This window comes from Pelobates fuscus, chromosome 5 (genome assembly GCF_036172605.1).
Source record: "Pelobates fuscus isolate aPelFus1 chromosome 5, aPelFus1.pri, whole genome shotgun sequence".
NCBI lineage: Eukaryota > Metazoa > Chordata > Amphibia > Anura > Pelobatidae > Pelobates > Pelobates fuscus.
This window is the reverse complement of record NC_086321.1, coordinates 350,060,411-350,085,787: the sequence shown is the minus strand read 5'-3', so window position 1 is coordinate 350,085,787 and position 25,377 is coordinate 350,060,411. Positions and strand designations below refer to the sequence as shown.

General features: G+C 46.7%; 1 protein-coding gene across 1 annotated transcript in view; it reads left to right on the top strand.

The window, feature by feature from the left end:
• The window catches only part of LOC134611720 (phospholipid-transporting ATPase IK-like), a 106,904-nt gene that overhangs the window by 25,922 nt on the left and 55,605 nt on the right, over nucleotides 1–25,377 (top strand). The window contains exons 7-13 of the mRNA XM_063455894.1: nucleotides 7,199–7,271; nucleotides 8,860–8,930; nucleotides 10,759–10,841; nucleotides 11,022–11,180; nucleotides 21,238–21,326; nucleotides 21,434–21,624; nucleotides 22,922–23,130. Coding sequence (XP_063311964.1) covers nucleotides 7,199–7,271; nucleotides 8,860–8,930; nucleotides 10,759–10,841; nucleotides 11,022–11,180; nucleotides 21,238–21,326; nucleotides 21,434–21,624; nucleotides 22,922–23,130 — 875 coding nt within the window. The remainder of the gene's footprint in view (nucleotides 1–7,198; nucleotides 7,272–8,859; nucleotides 8,931–10,758; nucleotides 10,842–11,021; nucleotides 11,181–21,237; nucleotides 21,327–21,433; nucleotides 21,625–22,921; nucleotides 23,131–25,377) is intronic.

Sequence of the window (25,377 nt, the reverse complement as noted above, 5' to 3'; positions counted from 1 at the left end):
TTGAAGGCTACTTATACTTACCCTTTTCCCTTAGTTCCTTGCCCTATCATGGTTTCTGCTACCGTTCCCTTTAGTGCTTGTTGTATTCAGTTGTGTTTCTCCGTACTTGACCTTGGCTTTGTATTCTGACTTCGTTTTCGCTTTATCCTTGTCTGTACTGTTTGCCGGCTTGCTGATTCCTGTGTACCAGACCCCGGCTAGTTCTCGTTTACGCTGTCTCTTTGTGCCCTTGACCTCGGATTGCTCCTGACTCTGTACTTCTCCTTTTACGTCGAGTCCGGCCACTCTAAGGTCCGGTAGACGTATCTCTCCTCTGTGCTGTCTTCTGTTTTGCTGGATCCTGCGTGTAGGGGTATATACTCGTTACAGGGCCATATGCAATGAGTTAAATCTCCCCAACCGCCATTAGTGGCTTGCTCTGGGTGTCCCTGGTCCAGCACTTTCAACACGTTGGGGTCTAGGCGGGTATGCCGTCTAGGGCGGAAGCTACATGACAAAACCCCTATTTTGCCTTCCCAGGAACCATTCTCTTCCTCCATTCGGGAATCTGTTTAAACTTCATTTTTATGTTACCCAAGTTGACTGACCGCTAGCCCTGATTTCATGGAACTGTTTTGGGCATAGGACCATGTGCACGGTTGGTCAAATTGACTTCCATGGAAATACCGGACCCCTGAACCGATATGAGTGAGTTTTGGATATGTTGGTCACCCAGATCGGGGCTATCAGGAGATGTAACATTTGTGTGGTTTTCGTGTATTTTATGTGTATTCTTGGTTGTTTTATAAATTGTGTGGGGTTTTTTTGTGCCTGGAGATAATTGAGTTTGTACAGTTCCTGACTCCATTATCACACTAGGAAAACCTGAATGGGTCCCCAGGGTTCTGATATCCTGTGGAAATCCTTGGGCAATGTGGAGTACATGGCATACATGCCACCTAGTCTGCCCGCCAGAGGGGAGGTACCCTGGCAGAGCTTGTCTCTTTCCTTGTACACCGCAACCCACGTGGCGCGTCTGCGGACCTGGGGAGACTGGAGAGGCAGCGGTGCACCTAGTGCCAATGGCATGCGGCAGAGGAGTGAGGAGTCAGTCGGCTACCGGGAGGTAAGTGAACCGCATCCCTCACTCCCAGGACCCCAAGAAGCATGTGGCATCTGGCAAGTGAGTGAGAAGCGCAGAAACCTCCCAGCGCGCCGTGACATTATGATTTTTTTTTTTTTTAAAGGAGCCAAAGAACTGTGATAATTGACTTCACATGATCACTATCCTTCAATAAAATAATTTTTTGCATGGTCGGACGTATATATTTTCTAAATCAGTGCCAAGATTTCACAATTTCTACCAGGCTTTGTAAACTTTTGAGCACAAGTGAAACTATAATGACAAGCATTACTATAATAACAAATGCTTCCTAGAGGATCCTTTCAGTTAGACATTTTCTGGTAAACCATGCTGTGGTGCCTCAATCCATTCCGTAACGCAGTACGTTGTAGAGAATGTATGAAAATATTTCAGAGGTTCATAGTGAAGGGGACTTCCATTTCTATGCTAATGATTTAATAGTGAATGGTCTTTCTCAGAAGGACCATTCATTTCAACATATCTCAAACCCTGCCTGCTATCAGAACTCTTGTATATCTGTGACCAGCTTGCACTGGTACTCTGGAAGGGTCCAGATTACAGCAGTGATGTAGGGTTCTGGTGCTGCAGTGTATCTACCAGAAGATGGTGATGTTCAGGTAAGTAGAACTCCCAGGGGTGGTCACTATCATGGGTCTTTTTACAAATTCTGTGATGCTTTAAAGAAACGCACACTACATTTCCTTATAGAATAGAATGGGTTACTTACTATAACATAACTCTATGCTAATCTCTCTCTTTATGCTTTCATCTTGCAAGTAAATCCATACCCCTAACAGCAGTGTCCAGTGAAGCAGGAAGTCAATGGGCGGGGTAAAAGGGTGGGCCACTGGTGCGACCAGACCTGCCAAAAGGGGAGAACACGTGACCAGACCTGCCAAAAGGGGAGAACATGCCCAAAAAGGGGGCATGTCTGTCCAAAGAATTTGAAGGACAGCCTGGCATGAATGCATGTCAGGCTGCCCGCCAATCCTGCAGGCTGTCCAACTAAGGGCATACTATGCAGGCAGCACCCTGAGCTTGACATAAATGCGTCTAATGATGCGCTCACTCCATGCTTTCTAAGGACTGTCCCCTAGCACTCGCTGGTCCACTTGTCTCCTTACCTTCTTACTAGCAGGTAGAAGTTCCTGGCAGTGGCGTACGAAGGGGGAGGCGGGGGGGGGGGGCGGTCCGCCCCGGGTGCCATCAGGCAGGGGGGTGCCACCAGGGCTGGCCAGGCTTGTAGTTCAGTGAGCTGTGTGGCTGCACCGGGTGCCATAGCAGCAGGGGCGCTGGGCAGCCGACACAGCTCACACGCAGGGACTGGGAGCAGGAGCTGGAAACCTGCACGGAGATTTGGGGGCGGAGCCAGGTTGGCCGTGGGGGCGGAGCCAGGTCGGCCGTGGGGGCGGAGTCATGCCGGATGTGGGGGCGGGGCTACATGCAGCCTCATACTGCTGCACACAGAGAGAGGGGAAGCAGGAAGGAGTCCCTGCTTCCCCAACTACAGCACAGGAGGGACTGGATTCACTCTTTCTCCAGCCCAAGCTTACTGTAAGTGAGAGACTGTGTGTAACTGTGATTGTGACTGTCTTTGACTGTGTGTGTGACTGCCTGTGATACTCTGTGTGTGTGATACTCTGCCTGTGATTGTCTGCGTGACTGTGTGTGTGATACTCTGCCTGTGATTGTCTGTGTGACTCTGTGTGTGTGATTGTCTGCCTGTGTGTGTGATTGTCTGCCTGTGTGTGTGACTGCCTGTGATTGTCTGTGTGACTGTGTGTGTGATTGTCTGCGTGCGATTGTCTGCCTGTGTGTGTGTGTGTGACTGCCTGTGATTGCCTGTGTGTGTGTCTGCCTGTGATTGTCTGTGTGACTGTGTGTGTGATTGACTGTCTCTGACTCTGTGTGTGTGTGACTGTCTGCCTCTGGTTGTGTGACTGTCTGCCTGTGATTGTCTGTGTGACTCTGTGTGTGACTGTCTGCCTCTGGTTGTGGGTGTGTGTGTGTGTGACTGTCTGTGACTGTGTGTGTGTGACTGTCTGTGACTGTGTTGTGTGACTGTCTGCCTGTGATTGTGTGTGTGTGACTGTCTGTGAATCTGTGTGTGTATGTGTGATTGCCTGCGTGTTTGACTGTCTGCCTGTAACTGTATGTGAGTGACTATGTGAGTGTGTGTGTGTGTGGGACTGTGTGCATCTGACTGTGTCTGACGGTCTTCGCCCTGCAGTGAGCCGGAAGCCAGGATATGATGTCATCGCGGCCTCGGCATCATTACAGGGCTTGCGATGGAACTGTGCAGAAAGAGCACAGAGATCCCAGCAGCAACCACTGACCACCAGGGACTGAGGATCCACTCCAGCCCTTCTAGAGCAAGGTAGGGAGGCTGGGTGGACCTCTTAATTATTAAATGTGTGTATGTATGTAATGTTTGTGTGTGTATGTGATTGTGTGTCTGTGATTGTATGTGTGTGGGTTAGTGATTGTGTTTGTGTATATCTGTGATTATGTGTGTGATTGTGTGTATCTCTGCGTATGTGTTTAGTAGATAGCTCCCTTATTTCCTGTCCTTAAATATTGGAATCCCACATAAGGATAACAAATAAGGGATTTATCTACTAAACAACTGAAAATAAGAAAAGGGCTTTTTTTTTTAATCCTTTAGCTGTTTAGTAGATCATTCCCTGAATTGCTGCCCTTATGTGAGAGATCCATATTTAAAGATGCCAAATGAGGGTGCTGTTTAGCAGATAGCACCTTATTTGGTGTCCTTAAATATGTATATGCATCTGCATGTGTGTATGTCCGTGTATGTGTATATGTGCAGACATCTAAAAATCTCGCCAACACTACACACATGCATTTCAACGTCAACACTACATACAAACCCCACCATTATATATAACCATACCACTGCATTCAAATACCACACAACACACAAATGCATGCTTGCAATCAAACGCCAACACTACATACAAACACACCGCTACATTCACTCACATATACTCCATACAAAAACATGCATACATTCCAACACACAAACACTGCTTAGTGCTAAATACATTTAAAAAAATTTGGTTGTTTTTATATTTAAAGTTGAGGGGGGGGAGGCAAGGGGAGGTGCCAAAAATAGGACCCGCCCCGGGTGCCAAATGCTCCAGGTACGCCCCTGGTTCCTGGTATATAGTCTGAGAAAAAGAAAAGGTGTATGTAGTAAGTGTAAAAGAAAGGGGACATGCCACAGTGTTAGAGAGACCAGCGTCTGCATTACCTAAACTAATTTTATTGTCAGCCAGTCCACACAAGTTTTGTTCCCATACATCCCTCTTAAGCTTCCAAACTTAAAGGGACACTATAGTCACCAGAACAACTACAGCTTATTGTATTTGTTCTGGTAAGTAGAATCATTCCATTCAGGCCCTTTGCAATATGCACTGTCTTTTCAGAGAAAATAACTCCACTGGCCACTCCTTAGATGGCTGCTAGAGGTGCTTCCTGTGGCAGTACTGCCTAGTGTACAGCACTGCCATTCAGTGTCTCCACCCTCTGCATGCAGACACTGAACTTCCCTCATAGAGATGCATTGATTCAATGCATCTCTATGAGGAGATGCTGATTGGCCAGGGCTATGTTGGACTTGTGCTGGCTTGCCCCTGATCTGCCTAGTTGACAGTATCAGCCAATCCTATGGGGAAGTATTGTAATTTGCTCAGACCACCACTTCCGATGATGTCAGCAGACAGTCAGTTCAGAGGCAGATCCAGCAGCATATTTTACTATATTTAGGGAGTCAAGAAGGGGCCAGGGTGGTTGTTTTAACATAATAGGGTCAGAAATACATGATTGTGTTCCTGACCCTATAGTGTTCCTTTAAGCAAGAGTATGTGAAGAGTAGTTAGGGTTGCCACCTTTCTTGAAAAAAAATACCAGCCTTAATCATTTGTATAATCACAAGGAGTGACTTCAGAGAAAATTCTGTAAAATCACCAACAAACTAATCACAGTTTGATTCTGCTGTATAGATGGATTGTCTCGCAAGTCACCCAGTGTCTCAGTGTCCCTATGTATCACAGTGTCAGTGTCCCCATGTCGCCCAGTCCCCTAGTCTCCCTGTGTCTCAGTGTCCCCATTTCTCCCAGTGTCCCAATGCCTCAGTGTGTCCCCATGTCACTAGGATACTGGGGACACAGTGAGACCCAGGGACACTGAGAGACCCGGGGACACAGAGGCATGATGACACCGGGAGACATGGGGACACTGAAACATTTGGGGACACTAAGACACTAGGGACACAGAGACATGGGAACACGGACACTGGGAGACTAGGGGACACTGGGAGACTAGGGGACACTGGGAGACTAGGGGACACTGGGAGACTAGGGGACACTGGGAGACTAGGGGACACTGGGAGACTAGGGGACACTGGGAGACTAGGGGACACTGGGAGACTAGGGGACACTGGGAGACTAGGGGACACTGGGAGACTAGGGGACACTGGGAGACTAGGGGACACTGGGAGACTAGGGGACACTGGGAGACTAGGGGACACTGGGAGACTAGGGGACACTGGGAGACTAGGGGACACTGGGAGACTAGGGGACACTGGGAGACTAGGGGACACTGGGAGACTAGGGGACACTGGGAGACTAGGGGACACTGGGAGACTAGGGGACACTGGGAGACTAGGGGACACTGGGAGACTAGGGGACACTGGGAGACTAGGGGACACTGGGAGACTAGGGGACACTGGGAGACTAGGGGACACTGGGAGACTAGGGGACACTGGGAGACTAGGGGACACTGGGAGACTAGGGGACACTGGGAGACTAGGGGACACTGGGAGACTAGGGGACACTGGGAGACTAGGGGACACTGGGAGACTAGGGGACACTGGGAGACTAGGGGACACTGGGAGACTAGGGGACACTGGGAGACTAGGGGACACTGGGAGACTAGGGGACACTGGGAGACTAGGGGACACTGGGAGACTAGGGGACACTGGGAGACTAGGGGACACTGGCTGGGAGACTTGTGGACATAGACATGGGGACACTGGGACACATGGGGACACTAGGCACACTGAGAGACATTGGACACAGACACTGGGAGACTTGGGGACCCTGACACTAGCCACACTGGAGGGGGGACATGGGGATACTGGGAGAAATGGGGACATAGTGTCTCCGTGTTCCAATGTCTCAGTGTCTCCCAATGTCCCTATGTATCACAGTGTCCCCTAGTGTCTGTGTCTCAGTGTTTCCAGGTCTCCCAGTGTCTGTGTCCCCTAGTGTCTCAGTGTCCCCATATGTCCCCTAGTGTCTCAGTGTCCACATGTGTCTCAGTGTCCCAATGTGTCCCTGCTGCCTTACCCCCCATCCCTCACTTACCTGAGCTGTAGTCTCTTTGCAGGCTGGGTGCTGCTGTCTGGACTCTGTGCTGTGTAGCTGCTCCCCCATGGATCAGTGAGTAGTAGAGAGAGGCAGGGACGGATATGCTGTAACTTCCTAGCCCTGCCTCTCTCCACACACAGTGACCCCTACTGGCCGGTGCTGGCATTGCAGAGTAATCTCCATTTATTCTGAGAAAAATACCTTCATTTGTATTGACAGGAAGTACTGCAATACCGGCATGGCCAGGCAGCCTCAAATACTGGCTGTGCCAGTAAAATACCAGTCAGGTGACAAACCTAAGAGTAGTGTGTAAATTTATAATTTTTTTTTTTTTTAAATGGGCCTGGAGCTGCAGCTCCATCAGCCCCTATGTTAATCCGGCCCTGGGTGGCTTCACTGCCAACACATTGACATGAGAGCATCCTATATCCCCCAACAAGCCAAAAACTACCAGTAGAAAGGTTCTCCTTTTTTACTTTTTTTTCCCTGTCACTCAACCCTGGCTTCTACTTGTATACTGCTAGCATAATGAGGTATACGTCCGTGATTGATTGACTGATCTGAAAGGTCAACTGTTTTTCAAGACTATGTTTAGATATTTATATCATATTTCATGTTTGTCATGAGAGGTACACACGTAAAAGTTGGACACAACTAACAAACTTTTTTTTTTTCTTTTGTAAAGATTCAACATGGAAAAGTGGAAAGACATTAATATTGGAAACATTATATGTATGCGGAAAAATGACTTTGTGCCAGTAAGTGTATGATCTTAGTGGTTTCCACTCTTTTTTTCCCAAAATTTTGTTTTTACTATGACAGAAAAATTCCTTGGTAAAGCTCTCCATGGCCTTTGCTCATTGACGTGGACTGGGTGCACTGTCCCTGTCAGTTTAACCGTGCAATTGTAATTACGGTATTGCAGTTATTGAAAAAACTGCAATAATTACATTGCGGGGGTTAACTCCACCTCTTGGTCGCCTAACCGACGCTGGATGCTTGAGGACATCCATCGTCCACTAAAATTCCATAGGAAATCATTGATTCAATGCTTTCCTACGGGGTTGTCCTAATGCAATTGCGACGCTAGCCGCACATACGCATTAGGTCCCTGATGTCGGGGGAGGAGGAGTAGAGGCATTTGCTATGCAATCAGTAGGGCCAATGACTCCAATAACCCAAACAAGCAATATGATAATAAAGAGCACAAGTCAGACAGCTGAAGTAAGTTCATAAGGGGAAAGTTTCAGTTAGGGATTTATAAAAGTTCCCCAACATACAGTATATAATATGAAATGGTGGAAATGTAGGGAAGGAGCTGTGAATGCACAGCCAATCAAATGTGGAAGCTACAAGAGCAGAACACTTCCTAACCTATAGGAAGAGGAGGATACATTTACATTTACAAAACTGTTGCTTGGCTGGTGAATATTGTTTGCTGTAGTGGCATGCAGGTGGTGGTTGCAGAATTAAAAGAATGAATAAAAATATATAGGAATGAAGCCATAATTTTATTCTGCCTTTTGTCTTCTTTGCCGATTGCTGGTTATGTATTTATGAATATATAAATATTATTTACTACTTTTAATTCAACTCTGTTGGGCTTTGTTGAGGTCTTCCTCCAGTGTTTTTCCAGCTCTGGTAAGTGGTAGCCTCAGCTGATGAGGTTGGGAGGAAGCAGTAGACTTCGTGGTGAGCAAAGCGGCTCGAAAGCTTTACTAAATGAGATCTCTCAAGAAGATTGCTGTGCAGACTAGGTATAGATTGGGCTGCAGTCATTTTGTGTAGAGGTTTGTTCTAGACTCTGTGTGCTAGATACTAAGTGTCTTCATCACACAAGCTGAGATCTCCTCCAGTAAGGACTGGGATAACCCCCGCTGGTCCAAAGTCGGGGGAGTAGGGGGTAGTGTCAACCATGACACCAAAGTCACCCAGGACTGGTGGATCTGCCGCGTCCCCTACCTCCGATAGGCCACAGTTAAGCTGATCGAGTGAGATACCAAGTAATACAGTAACTGGAGCTGAATATAATGATCAGAGTCTCTCTTTAAACCCTTAATGTTAAAACGGTTGCTTACAATAGTCAGATTACTGTAATATTTACTTATTTTAGAGTTGAAGCTGAGAAGCCCGTGCAACCCCACGTCTTGCTCGTTCAGTGTTCAGACCCTGTCCCCTACATATATATTTTTTTTTTAACGCTGCTTTTTTTTGGTTCGTTTTCGTGTATACATAATTGTTGAGGTAGTAATTAAAAAACTGATGTAAAAATACTAAATATCAGATGTGGTTTTCTATTCTTCAACTTTATTTGCTGTATCAAATAATATAAACTATTTTTAACAGGCAGACACAATACTCTTACATAGCACGGAGCCAAATGGTTTATGTTACGTGGAAACAGCAGGAATTGATGGGTAATGTTCTGCGACCAGTCTCATTGACCTACTTGCACATGAAATGCATGTATTGATTGTACTTAAAATCCCTTATTTTGCATGACTCCATAGGCTTACTGTATGTCTGAATATCTGGGAACTTTTTATGCCACTTTACCGTTCACATTGGTTTTATCTAAAGATAGGGTACAGTTTTATAATTGGGACAAGTAGATCATATGAATGCATCCACACACTAATTTCTTCTCTTAAAGCCTCTAGGCAACCATTTATAACTCCATTAGTACTAAACTTGTAAAATGTTCACTCTACCTCCTCTTAGTCCATGCCTTAATTGTGATATCTATCCACTCTTGCGAAATGTGCTGGGCATCCCATTCACTTTAATGATGTCCCATGTACTGTAATCAAAAGGGGACGCTTGCTGAGCCAGTATGTACAACAAGGGACTTGGGTGAGGTTCGGAGTTGGATCTCTCCTAATTAGTAGGGGTCACCCGCTTGTAGAAGTTTTTTTTTTTTTGTTTGTTTTTTTTTGGTTTTTTTTTAAATATATCCTTTTATTCCACATTTCCTTAAATGTGTAGATCAGTCCCATTTTATAACATTTGCATGTAACATATACATTTTGGGTTAGAGGCTGAGCACACAAAAGGAAAACCAGCTACTATGTCAAGCATACATAACATATAGTATATAGCACGTGGAACAACCCAGTAGCGATAGACCTCTATTTTCATAATAAATAAGTTGGGGAAAAATGGGAACATTTGTATTGCAGCTGTTTTCGGATTATAATAAGTATTTGCCTGGATCTGCCACTCCAAAAGTCCCTATGCTAAATGGACATTCTGGGTACAATAGCCACTTCATCTCATTAAATGGAGACCTCTGGTTCCTGCCCTTCATTCAGGGTAAAACCTATTTGGAGCAGTTTCACACTAGGTGTCCCTGCCCACCCACAGCATGATTCCCACTGGAGCTCTGGCTAAAGCGGAGACTACTCTCTTCCTTAGCCTTGCCAATTCATGCCAGCAATGTGCAACTGAAAGGCTGAGAGTAGTCACCTGACACTCTCAGAAAATCCCTGTCGACCACTGCCACTTGGGCTGATGCCTTTTCATTCGCTTGAACAGCACATAGGTGATTGGCTGCTGGAGGCTCTTGTTTAGTATCAAACCATTCAAAAACTGTTTTTAATGCTGAATGGAAGAATGTCACCAGTGGGCTTTACACACTATAACCCAATCTTATCCAAATTATGTAGACTACATCTCCTATAATGTTGGAAAAGCATTAGGGTAGATGTAGTCCTCAACATTTGGAGTACCAACGGTTGCCTACCCCTGCTACAACCACTTAAATGACACAAAGCAGTTCTAGTGCCTAGAAGGTCCCTTTTAATCTGGCTTTTGGTGTGTCCGCAGCCTGACCAGTCTCTGTACCCAGCATAGCTTAGAAAACAACCTTTGTGGGACATACTTTATTGGATAATAAAGTATCTGTTGCTGATAAACGCCTATGCAAGTGTAGCAGGTTTAACAACTTTAATGCAGAGCGTTTTTTTATTTCATGTTTTGCACCTTTTTAATGTATTGTCTATATAATTCAACAAAACAGGGGGACCCGTTTCTGCCCAATGTGCCTCCTTTTTAAATATAAAATTGTTTAACATGTTTGCTGTAATGATTGACATCTTATAAATGCAGCAACATCATAATTCAGCTCGATTGACATTTCATATATATATATATATATTTTCTATTAGTACTCTTTCATTTTCTTTTAAATCCTCTTCTATCAATCTCATAAAAATCGTGTTTTTTTTATTTTTTTTATTTTGTTAGAGAGACTAACCTGAAAATCAGGCAATCGCTGATAGTGACACAACATGCCCTAAACTGCGAAAAAGCACTGGCAGAATTTGATGGTGAGTGATACTAATGGGAACATAAACTGAGCAAAATGCACTATTAAAAAAAAAAAAAAAAAAAAAAAAATTCGTACAAAAATCCCCTATTTGGAGGGATTAACCACTATTTTTATTTTTTTTATTTGTATGTATTTATATTTAGATATCACAATATGGTCTACTGTAATTTCATTGCAGGTCTGGTCACATGCGAGGAGCCAAATGTCAGACTACACAAATTTGTAGGTATCTTGGAATGGAATGATAAAACGTATGCTCTAAATAACGAAAATATTCTCCTTCGAGACTGCAAAGTCCGTAACGTAGACCACTGCTATGGTCTTGTTATTTATGCAGGTGTGTAATACATAAAATGTTTAGATCTTTAGAAATAATTTATGAGAATGACTATCACTTATATAGGTCTTGCCAAGGCGTTGTTGGCATTGGCTTAAAAGCAGACTACCGCACTGTCTATAGAGTGATGTATGGCAAGTGCATGTGCAACCACAGAATATAGTTCTATTTTACTAGTCGTTCTTTTGTTTAGAATCTTAACACAAATCTGGAATGATGAAACAAAAAACAAAGTATATACACTAGAGAGATATACGTAAACTGTGATAGCTCCAGGTGAACTTCACAACCACCTGTGGAAATATACAGTAAACAGACAAAAGTGGAGACCACCCAGAATATGTATAATAGGTTAAATACAAAAGGACAACCTGATATAGGTCAAATCTCCTTAATGGGTATCTGTGTGAAAATTGAAATAACTTTCATAGCGTAAAAGAGTAAATATGAATAGTGATTAAAGTGAGATTAGAAATGCACTCACAAACAAACGATAATTCAGGCCTTTCACCCTCTCAGGGGTAGTATGATGAGTGGAGATATCCTCCAAAACGATATATGGAATATAAAAAGAGGCAATATAGTGAAGAATGTTTAGAAATATACAAATTCACATTTATTCATTGCACTTACAAAATAGCAGCATAAAAAGGCATCTCTCCATAGACATATGGAACTCCTAGTAATGGCAATCGGGTATCCACAGTCCAGAGTCAGGAAGAAGATGATACAGCATTCAAATAAAAAAATCTGGAATGAGTATGGAAAAAGTTGGAGTTTGACTCCTGCTGGTTTATTCACTACATCGGCAATGACAAAGAATTGGCAAAGGGAAAGACAAATTTTAGGCAAATAGTTAAATTAGAAAAGTCCACCAGCACAACTATTGATTGTAAAATGTGTGATATAAGTGAATTAGATAGTGTGCTGTCCATACGTTTGTGGAATTTACACCATCCTCCAACACATTAAATCCGGTATCCTTATAAACGAACACAAAAATATATATTTAATTAAAACATTTTAATAAAATGTCAGTAAATTAAAAATACTTTTCGGGGGGCGGAGCTTGGCTTCCAGGCTGAATGGATGTGCTGAAACAGAGCTCCTGAGCATAATGGCATGATTCGGGGCAAAAACCCCAATAAAACTGCAAGCACAGCACCTGGAGGGTGACAGTATAGTCGGGGACACCCGGGCAAATCGATTGATACCAGTCATTAACCCGCTACTTACCGGAAACCAGCACCAAGAGGCCTACCCGAGGCCCTGTAGGTGAGAGGCGGCCGCTCTGGTCGCGGGTAACCCTGTGGATAGAACCTCCACGCTACTCACCTCCTACCGCCCCCCCCTCTGGACCGGCGGGGGTCATCCCGGTCCGCACTGTGTGTTCGGAGCCACCAGCTACACGAAGTCGCGAAAAAAAGATAAAGCAGTGCTGGCGCCCACACGGCTCTCCCAAGATGGCGACCGTCAACAAGCTGCCTGCACTGAATCAGCTACAGCAAACGATGATCCTGCAAGACACTGCACAGCACCTGAACGCAATATTCAGCCGCTTCTGGGCGCAACTCAGAGACCGCATGAGAGCAGCACAAATCACACAGAATCCTGCACGGACGGCAGGTAAGAGAGGCAGCTGGCGGCGGGGACAGGGAAGTGTACCCTTGGGCACAGCGACAGGCGACCCACACACCCCCAAACCACAGAGCCCACCCGGGCTGAAGGCCAAAAGGGCGAAGACCCAGACGCATCGCCCACACGCAAGGAGGCTTTATCGCCGCAAGCGGCCAAAGCCCATCAGGCCCTCCATTGCCCCCGTCAGGGGAAGAAACTCAGGCTCCAGTGGTTGCAGAGCTTGTGGCGCCGAGATGCAGGCCTACATAACAGCCTGGGGCTGGAAGGATGTCTTCACACTGCCCACCGCTGCTGCAGCCTTCAACACCACACCAATCAATGCTCGCTGCTTCACAAGAGACGGCATCGGCTGATAGTGACTCTCTACACAAAGCCTCCAGACAGGTCAGCTCCAGGCCCATCATCACTCAGTTTAAGCCTGTTAAACTAGGTGTCCAGGACTGACAACCATGAAGAGCAGAAAGCATAAACACTCACAACTCCGGGCCACAGTGCCTTACAAGCAAACAGTAATGCTTAATGACGAGCAAATGTTATATATATTTTTTTTCTTTTCTGTCTATTGTTCTGATCTCACATCACGCAACCTACACATTATACCTTAAGCGTCAACAAAGCATGTTAACCACATAATTTCTCACTATGTTTATGAGTATGTAAGTACCTCTCTCTTAATCGCTAATTTAGGCCCAGAGGAGGCGGGCTGAAAGCTAGCCGGATAGGAGGCATGTGTGGGTGTGGTGGGTGTGGGTGTAAAATGGGTGTGGCATTTAGGTTAAGGGTTTGGGTGGGGTTGTATAAATAACGGACATTTTGTCCCCTTCACCTCAGCCATCTTAAAATAACGGCAAGGTGACAATCTCTTTCCTATCATTGTGTTGCTTTTGCTTACCCCACGGCCAGAAGCATGGATATTGACGGAATCCTTGCTGCTCTTCGGGCTGAGGCCCTCCAGGACGGTGGCCGGCACCTGCAGGCCCAGCTGGTAAGGCTGCAGGGTGCCTCCCTGGTTGCTGCTCCCTCTGTCGGCAGCCAGGGTACTCCGCGCCGCCGGGCGCGTCCTCCTACCCGTTATAGCCCCTCGCGGGAGGGTCGGGTGAGGGGTAGGAGCAGGAGCCCCGTTGCCGGCCCGCGCGCCAGGTCCCCCGCGGCCGCGGGCGGCAACGTGTCAGTGCAGCCTGTCGCCTCCTCCCCGAGGCGGTCTAGAGCTACCCGTGCGGCTGCCGCTTCTCGGGGAGGTGATGGCCATCCCGCGCCGGTTCCTGCTCCTGTGATCTCGCGGGCCTCCAGGAGGTCGTCCGCGAGATCACTCTCCAGCACAACGATGGCGACAACCCGAGCACCTGACAGGCGCTCGGCTCATGGTGGATCCCAGGCGGAGCACGAGCAAGTGAGGTCGGCGGCCGGCTCTTCTTCAGGAGTGGTGAGTAGGCCGCGAGGCGGCAGGGCAACCAGTAGGGGGTTGGGGGGTTCGGGGGGTCGGGGTATGGAGCCAGGTCCGGCTACTCGTGGGCACAGCCCCCCCCCTTATCATCCTCCCCGCTCTGTCTCCCCTGGCCCGGCCACTACCACACTCCCATCAGCCTCATCCGTTCAACAGGCACTTCCATCAGCTTCATCCGGCCAGCATGCACTCCCATCATCCTCAGCCGGACAGCATGCACTCCCATCAACCTCATCCGTTCATCCTGCATTCTCATCATCCTCAGCCGCCCATCAAGCTCTTCCAACACTATCTCCTGCCCATCCTACCCCCCTTGGCCCCCTCCCTATGGGTCTGATGCCCTCTGCATCTGCCCCGCCATTACCCATGGTCCATGCTGCCCCCTCTGGGGCTCCTTCTGCCATGCCAGTTTTACACACAGTCTTTACCACTTCTGCGGGTCCCCAGTTACCTGGGTTGGGTGGGCAGGGTTCTTTTTCACCTGTCCTGTCTTCACAGGTCACCCCTGGTCGGCTGACAAGTCGGTCCCCCGATGCTGTGACTGGTGCAGTGCTTCCTGCGGTCGCAGTTCCCTTGGGGCCGTTGCAGCCTGGTGGGCATGTTGAAGTCCCGCTACTACCTGCCAATTCAGCTCCTGCAGGTGAGTACTCTGGTATAACGGGGTCGGGTTTGGGGGGCGCTGGCGCAGGGGAGGTGCAAGAATTGGGTTCTGTACTCCAGGCTATGAAGCAGGTTTTGCTAACCCTTGAGCGGGGTTATCGCCCCGGGGCTTCCCCCCCGGTGGCGTTAGATAACCAACTTCGGGCGGGTTGGGCAGGTTCCGCAGGGTCTGATCCTTCTGCAGTCGCGGCGCCAATGCCCGCTAATATAACACAGGCCCCCATCCCCTCAACCTCGGCGTTACTGCCGGTGACGCCGGAATCTGCAGTGGGCACGGCCGGGGACGCCGCTGCTCTCTCGGGTTTGGGGGTTGCTCCGGCTGCGCACGGTGCGGCGTACATGTGCTGGTCAGGCCCTCTGGGCCTCCATCTCACGCCGGAATTGCGCGCCAAAATAGACAAGGGGGAATTTGTTGAAATTTTTTCTCTCCTCCCTATGGAAGATCTTCCCCGGGTTGACGCTGACGCTAAAGAGTCCGAAAAGGACAAAGAAAAGTTTCGGTACCGGAAGATTCCGAAAACTTTCGGAAACTGGATCCGAGCCTTTTCGATCTTAGCCAGCGTGATAGGTGAGAAGACTCCCGCCAAATGTTCTTCCCTATTCTGCTACCAGGACGTCATATGGACCGCTTGTCGGGTGTACGGCGGTTTAGGTTGGTGGCGGTATGATGAGCAGTTCCGCCAACGTTTAGCGGTTCGGCCTTCCATGGGCTGGGATCAAATGGACATTGGCTTGTGGTTAGCTATCATGACCCGCCCAGCCTCACATCAAGGGGGCCTGTCGTCCTTTCTTGGGGGGGCCGGCGCGGGTTCTTCAACCGCAGCGTCGGCCGGGCAACGTAAAACAGGCTGCTGTTGGCAATATAACGATGGCCAATGCAAATTCGGGTCTAGTTGCCGCTTCAAGCATGAGTGTTCGGGGTGCGGTGGGTCTCACCCCGCTTCAAAATGCTTCAAACGAGCCAAAACTGGCGACAAAGGGGACTCCGTGGGCGCTAAGAGCGAAGACGCCGGTGGACGTCGACGCGATGCGCCCATGGCTAAATCGTTATAGGAATAAGAAGGCGGCTGCCTTATTGCTAGAGGGTTTTGGGCAGGGGTTTTGGATCCCTCACCGGCCTCGGCAGGTCTCCGGTTTTTGCAGAAACCTGAGATCTGTTTCTGAATATCCAGGGGTGGTCAGGGAAAAACTGGCGAAGGAAGTGGCGCTGGGCCGAATGGCGGGCCCATTTCGGGATTCGCCACTCCCCGATCTAAGGGTGTCACCGTTGGGCGTGGTGCCCAAACGGGAACCGGGAAAGTTCCGGCTGATTCATCACCTGTCGCACCCTCATGGGTGCTCGGTAAACGATGACATTGCAGCTGAATTATGCCGCGTTTCCTATGCGTCCTTTGATGCTGCTGTGGGCATAGTCAGGGCCGCTGGCCCCGGGGCACTTATGGCAAAAACTGATATCGAGTCTGCCTTTCGCCTCCTACCAGTTCACCCAGAGTGTCATCATCTCTTGGGATGTGCATTTGAAGGTCATTATTACGTGGATATGTGTCTCCCCATGGGTTGTGCAATATCCTGTTTTTATTTTGAATGCTTCAGCTCTTTTCTAGAATGGGTAGTGAGAATGGAGTCCGGTTACGAATCCCTGCTTCACTACTTAGATGACTTTCTGTGTGTGGGCCCCGCGCATTCCCCGATATGCTCCCAGATCTTACAAGCAGTGTCGGATGTGGCCTGTATGTTCGGCGTGCCGCTGGCACCTGACAAAACAATTGGCCCTTCCACGTGCTTGAGCTTCCTCGGGATCGAGATTGATTCGGTCATCGGGGAATGTCGGCTTCCGTTGGACAAGTTGGCTGATCTACGTGGGGTGGTCCAGGAGGCGAGCTCCTTGCGGAAGATCACGCTGCAACGACTTCAGTCCTTGTTGGGCAAATTAAACTTTGCCTGCCGGATTATGCCCATGGGTAGAGTATTTAACCGACGCCTGGCGGCTGCCACGTCAGGGATACTGAAGCCGTTCCACTTCGTCCGCCTGACCAAACCGCTCAGGGAGGATTTAGCGGTTTGGGCGGTTTTTCTGGAAGAGTACAATGGTAGGTCTTACTGGCAGCAGCCCGAGGTGGCAAACTCAGTGCTGCACCTGTTTACGGATGCCGCGGGTTCGTCGGGTTTTGGGGCTATCATGGGAAAACAATGGTGCGCAGAACCTTGGCCAAGATCGTGGTTCGACTCGGGCCTGACCAAGAACATGGCGTTCTTGGAGCTTTTTCCCATTGTGGTGGCTCTCCATCTTTGGGGACCGGAGATCAAGAACAGGCGTGTCGTGTTCCACTGTGACAATTTGGGCGTTGTCCAGGCCATTAATCGGTTGACAGCCTCCTCTCCTCCGGTGGTCAGGCTCCTGCGGAGCTTGGTACTGCGTTGCCTGTCTTTGAACGTTACATGTCGCGCTGTGCATATTCCCGGTGTAGAGAATACCACGGCTGACGCCCTTTCTCGTTTCCAATGGCAGGTGTTTCGTCAGATCGCGCCCGAAGCAGATACGATGGGCCTTCCCTGTCCCAGAGAGCTAGGGTCCCTTGGCCTGAGCGAATAAGGGAATGGATTCGGTCTTCAGTGTCGGATGCTACTTGGGCCCGGTACGGTAAGGCATGGGGTGACTGGGTCGCTCTAGAGCAGGACCAAGGTGGGTTTTCTTCATCTGCGGAGAGGGTTCAGGGGGTTTTACGGTTGCTCTGGTTTTGGGAGGCTAGTGGTTGTTCCCCGGCCACGGTATCAGGGAAGCTATCAGGTCTGAGCTTCTGGTTCAACCTGACTCGCGTGCCGGATGTGACCAAAGATTTCATGGTCCGGCTCGCTATGCGTGGCTGGCGTAGAGGTCCGCAGCCTCGGGATTCCAGGAGACCGGTTTCTGGCGCGCTGCTACTTGGTATTGCGTCGGTCTTATCCAGGGTCTGTTTGTCCGATTTCGAAGCGCGTTTGTTTCGGGTGGCTTTCTCTTTCGCCTTCTTTGGTGCTCTGCGGATTGGGGAACTTGTGAGCCCTAGCAAGCGGATTCCAGGCGGCTTGTTGTTCCATGATGTGTCGGTCGTGGATGATACGGTGCGTTTTCTGGTGCGAAAGTCGAAAACTGACATTTTTGGTAGGGGGGCATGGGTGTCCCTTCGCGCCATTCCCGGCTCGGCTGTCTGTCCCGTCGCAGCTTTTCAATCTTACCTTCTGTGTCGCCCGGATGTTGTAGGCCCATTGTTAATCCATGGGGATGGGTCTTTTCTTTCCCGCTTCCAATTTCTCCGGGTTTTCCGTCTGACACTCGAACATCTGGGTATTTCGAGCACAGACTTTGGGGGTCACTCTTTTCGGATTGGGGCCGCTACGGAAGCCTCTCGTTTAGGTTTCTCGGACCAGGCCATTCAAAGGATTGGTAGATGGGAATCGGGGAGGTTTCGGTCCTATGTTCGGCCCACTCGGCTGATCGGTATTCCCCTTGTGTTTTCTCCACAGGGCCCGGCCGACGGATCTGGATAATCGGTCATTCCTACATCTACTGGGCCCACCTGCGGGCTGGGGTTCGCCCGGGTGGGACAAGGCTTGGAATACCTCGGGAGCTGGCGGAGGTCCGGTGGTTCGGGTTCCGGGGCATGAAATGGGGTCAGCTGTTGCCTGAGGTCGTGCAGTTATCCACGTTATTAGGAATCCCGGATATCTTGGTGGTGCATCTGGGAGGGAACGATTTAGGTTCGCTGCCCGCGTGGGGCTTAGGGGAGCTGATCAGGCGAGACTTGGCGCGCTTGCGAGTACTTTTTCCAAAAATTTGCTTAATATGGTCAGGAATAGTTTCCAGGAACTATTGGAAGTGCGCACGCGATCAGGGTGCTATGGAGCGCTGTCGCATAAAGATTAATAAGCGGGTTTCCAAGTTTGTGCTAGGTATCGGGGGCTTGGCAGTTCGACACCGTACTTTTGAGCGGGAGGCGGCTATCTTTTTCCGCCCGGATGGGGTCCATCTCACTGATGTCGGTTTGGACTTGTTTAACCTAGAGCTGCAGGATGCGTTGGAACAGGCCATGGCGTTGCTTGGGGGTCGCGCCCGCTGATTTAGGCGTAAATGCAGCGGGGCTAGTGGCGGGTATGGTCCTTGCCGAACCAATTGGGAAGAGGAGTACAAGAAAAAGTAGGATGCTGGGTCGGGTCCCCTCCCCTAACCTCGGGAAAGGTTTGGGTATTTGCGCGTGCCCTCTGTGCCAGGAATGGTGGCCAGGGGTTGGCATGTGGTATTGGAAGGCCAAGGTGAAGGCCAGGTATCATGGACGAGGGGGGAGGGCTGATGCCTCGGTAGGGCGTGTACCCTAGAGGGTTGGTGGTACGGTTGGCAAGGACTAGTTCAAGTTAAATAATGTTTATACCTTGTTTTATTTATGGTTGGTTTTATAAATATGTTTGATAAATTATAAACGAAATATAAATAAAAGCTGTGGCCTTTTTATACCACACATATATGTTTCCTGGTTTTGATTGGGTTAAGGGTTTGAATGGGGGTGATGTATTGTGTCGCACCACACGTAACCGCTACCTACACACAAGGCCCAGAGGAGGCGGGCTGAAAGCTAGCCGGATAGGAGGCATGTGTGGGTGTGGTGGGTGTGGGTGTAAAATGGGTGTGGCATTTAGGTTAAGGGTTTGGGTGGGGTTGTATAAATAACGGACATTTTGTCCCCTTCACCTCAGCCATCTTAAAATAACGGCAAGGTGACAATCTCCCTCCCTCCCCTTTTTTGCTGTTTTTGTTTCCTTCCTCTGTAGGTGTTCAATATCTTGTCACAGCTGGCGGGTATGGTCCTTGCCGAACCAATTGGGAAGAGGAGTACAAGAAAAAGTAGGATGCTGGGTCGGGTCCCCTCCCCTAACCTCGGGAAAGGTTTGGGTATTTGCGCGTGCCCTCTGTGCCAGGAATGGTGGCCAGGGGTTGGCATGTGGTATTGGAAGGCCAAGGTGAAGGCCAGGTATCATGGACGAGGGGGGAGGGCTGATGCCTCGGTAGGGCGTGTACCCTAGAGGGTTGGTGGTACGGTTGGCAAGGACTAGTTCAAGTTAAATAATGTTTATACCTTGTTTTATTTATGGTTGGTTTTATAAATATGTTTGATAAATTATAAACGAAATATAAATAAAAGCTGTGGCCTTTTTATACCACACATATATGTTTCCTGGTTTTGATTGGGTTAAGGGTTTGAATGGGGGTGATGTATTGTGTCGCACCACACGTAACCGCTACCTACACACAAGAACCTTAACGACAGCGCTGCTTTTATGTTTTGCTCTATGTCTCTAAGCTACCCGAATCTTAAAGATAGCGTAACAAGCAACCATTTCATCACTGCATAGGCAGACAAGTGAGAAGTAACACTATCAAGTCAATTATTACAATACTCTTATATGTACATTCTCTGCACAAGCCATGTTTTCCTCCTTTGTCTCTCCTCTATTTACCCATGGCATGTGCATTATGCTTACATATTGAAAACTAAACATAAACCTAAACTACTGTAATATTATAAAAATGTGCCTATATAACGAATGCCATGACATGTAATACCAATGTTTACCTATTCTACTGGATGTCGCTGTTGTGGCGCATACCGGCTATTTGTTTATTCTGTGCACACCCAAAATAAAGAATAAAAAAAAAAAAAATACTTTTCTTAATGATTGTATATAGACAAAATCAATAATAATAATAATAGAAGAGGTACTTCAATATATAAATCACAAATTATGTATACATACGTTGATATACTAATATACTTCCCCCTCAATTGTTTTATTCAATGCTAATCTTATTAGATGTGTATTAAAATATAATCAATCTATATATAAATTATCCAATAAAAACCATAGTATTCTGATCTACTACCCTTTGATAATACCCATTCTCACATATATTTGAGAATATATATATATAGTGTGTGTGTGTGTATTATATATATATATATCCACACATTTTTACACCCTTTATCATCTGCTATATTGCAATACAATGCAGTGACACACTTGTCATTAATTTTAAATATAACCGTTTATTTTTATGTTTTGCGAATGGATGAAATTGTATGTCCATATTATGATACTATCATCTATCCCTGCTATATTGGGGCCTATGTATTGATTAAACATGAGGTGTGGTAGCTGCTTATCAAAGTCCCTTTTTATTTAAGATATAAGGCACATTTGTTGTAATTATCGCTGATACACAATTTAATGATGTTTCTTTTGAGTACTGCTCAGCGGCATTATTTTTATTTTATCTTTTTTATACAGGGCATGACTCAAAAATAATGATGAACTCGGGCAAAGTAACAATAAAGAGGAGCCTGCTGGAGTACCTTATCAATAAAAATGTTGTTTCTGTAAGGACTTGTAGTATAAAAGTTTTTTTTTAAAAAAAACAACTTTTTTTTTTCTTTTTACATTTTTCTTTCAGTAGTGATATGTATTGTTTTGTTGGCCCTTCTAGATTGCTGCTATGATAATAATTACATCAATCTGCTTGGGCATAATCGCTGGATTCTGGAATGAAAGGAACCTAAAAAAACATTATTATATTCCCAGTAACTCCCAAATGTCATCATCTTTAATGGGATTTTTCACAGCATGGAGCTACTTTGTGGCAACAAGCACCTTGGTCCCTTTTTTTCTTTACATCGGGTGAGTGGAAAACCAGAATGTATTTGCCAAATATCACTTTTTTTTTATTTTTTGTATAAATTTTATTTTTTTGTTAAGTTTCTCCTCTCCATTAAAATAAAGCATATCTGGGAGGCTAGAATAGGAACAAACAGCTGATCAGTGGCTTTCTGATTGGTAACTGATCCTTTCTGGCTGATTGGGACTCGTTACAGCTAGAGTTGCGAATAACTGCCTCATTCTTTCTGTCTCATACTTTGTAAGTTTTTTTTTTTTTATGTTTGTGCAAAAAAATAACCACATACGTAGATTCAACAAGCGCTTCAGAAGTACATTTCAATGTGAAGTGGTAAAGGTATGGTAGAAAACAAATCCGCAAGAGTTGGAACCCTATCATGGGGTGTGACACAACGCTATTTTAGTTTCTTTATGTATGGTGCTCCTGTGGAAATCTAAACAATTAAGACCTCTCACTAGCAGTGCGTATGCATGTGACAGTAGAATAAGGACTCAGTGGTTTTCTAAAGGACTTGGCAGATCTAAGGTAATATGAGGAGGAGAAAACCCAGTGGGATTTAACAGAGAAACCAGAACCTAGATTTGCTGCTTGGGGCCTCAATGTAGAAAAGTAAGTTGTTACAATACAGTAGGAGATCTCACTATGAATCGTGGCCTGTGAGTGTCTCTTGAGGAAAGAGATCCACGGGTCCCAAGTAAGTAGATATTGAGGACATCTGTGTGTCATTGAAAGGCACAGTTCCTCCATAGTTCGAATGTTTTCAACGTTCTGAATCCAATCCCTCGTTGAGGGTGGGCTTAGTTTTCCAAGAAGCCGATGTAAGCTGGTTTGCAGCAGTCAAAAGGTTCTTGAGAAAAGAAGCCTTGAATGTATGGGACGACTGTGGGGATAGAAGAATCAAGGAGGTGGGAGTTAATGGAAGCTGTAGATCAGTAACGATGCGTATAAATTACATTATACGAGTCCCGAATCTTTAAATGAATGCATTGCCACCATATGTGAAAGGAGGGGCTACTAGTTTGATGGCATCTCCAGCATGCGTTCGAAGAGGTGGGAAATAGGTTGTGCAATTGGCTAGGCATGTCATGCCATCTAGAGATACATTTGTAATTCCTTTCTTGTTTTGGCATGTTATGCGAATGGTGGTATATAAACAGATTTTTTTTATTTATTTTTTCATTTGTGATGGGACAATTTATCCGTAAAGTTTGGCAGATCACTTTGTTACTTTTTTATGTTGGAATAATTTTCTTTCATTTTGGATTGGGGAAGATTTTATTGCACTTCATTATCTCGTAGGCTGGAATTCATCTTCGTAACCTGCAACGTCTTCATCGATAATGACCTTGAGATGTACTACGCTGAATCCGACATCCCTGCCCAAGCAAGGGCCAGTCGCCTTAATGACCTCCTTGGGCAGGTTGAATATGTTTTCACAGACAAAACTGGAACTCTCACTCAGAATGTTATGACCTTCAAGAAATGCAGCATTGGGCAGAGAATGTTTGGTAAAGCTTGAACTAAAACTAGAACAAATTTGCAACTTTACAATACATTGATCCATTTGTCAAAAACAGCTGTGTATTTTCCCTTAACTCTCACAATTCAAAAGAAAATTCTAAAGTGCAAGAAATGTATAGGATAAATGGAGGATGAGCCAAGATCAGGAGCCCATCTTAATGGTAGAGAGAGAGAGAGAGAGAGAGAGTACATTTTTCATGAATTTTACAAAATTAAAATTTTCATGTGACTGTTCGGCTGAATGTTAATAAAAATAAATATTCAGGGCAACATTCAGATAAACCAACAAGGGCACGAAAATGGGCTAATTGGTGTACTGCAAAATATATACACATAATAAATATTTAGCAGTATACCAATAGGTGCATTTTCCTGCCATTCGGTTCACTGGTCAATATAGAAACCATAACTAAAAGAGGAGGAGCAGTAAAAATATATATTGTATACCTTTTATTCTATAAATATAGATCCTTTTTTTTTTTTTTACGACTAATCCTTTATTCAGTGCCGGTGCAAGGATTTTTGCCGCCCATGGCAAACAAAAATTTGCCGCCCTCCCTCCCCCAATATGCTCTGCCCACCATGTGACATCACAATACCTCACCCATATGATCTGCCATATGAGTGAACGCCAGTGCTGCACACAGTGTCTCTTCTCTGAAAAGGCATTGTGTTTACATTAAAAAGCCTGCAGGGACAGCCTATAGACACCAGGACCACTACATTAAGCTGTAGTGGTTCTGGTGACTATAGTGTCCCTTTAATGTGAGGTAAACTGGAGATTAGTGTCAATGGTGAGATCATGAAACTGTGATTTAATAGTATCTTGGTCTTTACTGCAATAGGAAAAGGCTCCATATGGATTGAGGGGTCATATAAAACCACATCAAAAGGGTACATGCTGGGGAAAGGTAACCAGACCAAATTCCCACTAATAATATACTGGATTGTCTACTTACCACTAGATGAGGACAAGATGATGATGGGCTCAGGCTGCAGTCTGGCTCCACTGGTCTGGTTTTAAAACAGGCTCTCTGGAGGCAGTGCTCACAAAAATAAACAAACAAGAACCAGTTCCATTTTTTGGGGGGCCCCTTTACACAGATCACGGTCTGGGCCCCCAGGGTCTGACCATCAGTATGCCTACGAGGCCTGCCCATAAGCCTTATGCCTACAAGACCGACCCATGAGTTCACTCACAGGGAGTGGATTGTATGTGTGTAGGGTATGTGTTATGTGTTATTGTAGAGGATGTTATGTGTGTGTGTTCTTATGGAATGTAGTGTATAGGGATACCAGTTTGTGTAAGGGATAGTGTGTGTGTGTGTAAGGGATGCAGTGTGTGAATCTGTATTTGTATGTGTAAGGGATGCAAGGTGTGTTTCTGTGTATGTAAAGTAATGCAGTGTGTGTGTAAGATGCATTAATAGAAGCAGTGTGTGCTTCTGTGTATGTGTGCAAGGGCTACACTGTGTGTGTGTGTGTGTGAGTGTAGGATGCATTGGATGTTTCAGTGTGACTGTATGTGAGTAAGGATGCATTGTATGTTTCTGTGCGTGTGTGTAGGCATGCATTGTGTATGCGTGTATTGTCTTAGTTTTGTCCCCTTCCCTCCTGTCCCTTAATGCTCTCCCCTCCTGCTCCTTTGTGCTCTCCCATCCCCTCCTGGACCTTCGTGTTCTCCCATCCCATCCTACCCCTTGGTGCTCTCACCTGCTCCCCCCCCCCCCCCCCCCCGTGTCACTTAGTGCTCTCCTCTGACCCTTAGTGAGCTCCCCTGCCCCCTCCCCTTTCCATAGTGCTCTCTCTCCTGCCGGGTCACTCAAAACTTGTGCACCCCGGGCCGGTGCGCCCTAGGCGACTGCCTAAGTCACCTATAGGACGAGCCGGCCCTGCCTTTATTCACTCCCTTGGTCACTTTTCACTTGATCTGTGAATATAATCAACATATCAACATTTAGTGGCTGTCCCTCAGCCATCAACCCTCTTTTCCCCTCCCTGGGCAGAACCTCTTAATTTAAAGCATCGAACATATCAGGCTCCACCTTGTCATTTGTTCGGTTTAACATTCACATGATGCTACGGAGTTGCAGAAATTGTTTGCAAAACCAATCCAGACAAATTTGTCTGAACCTCAATTTGGCCAAAGCTGGATGTTCAAGACTAGTATCTGCATGGTCCCTAACTTTTTTCAGACTTTGACTGTCTGTCTATCATCCGGTTTATATACTAAA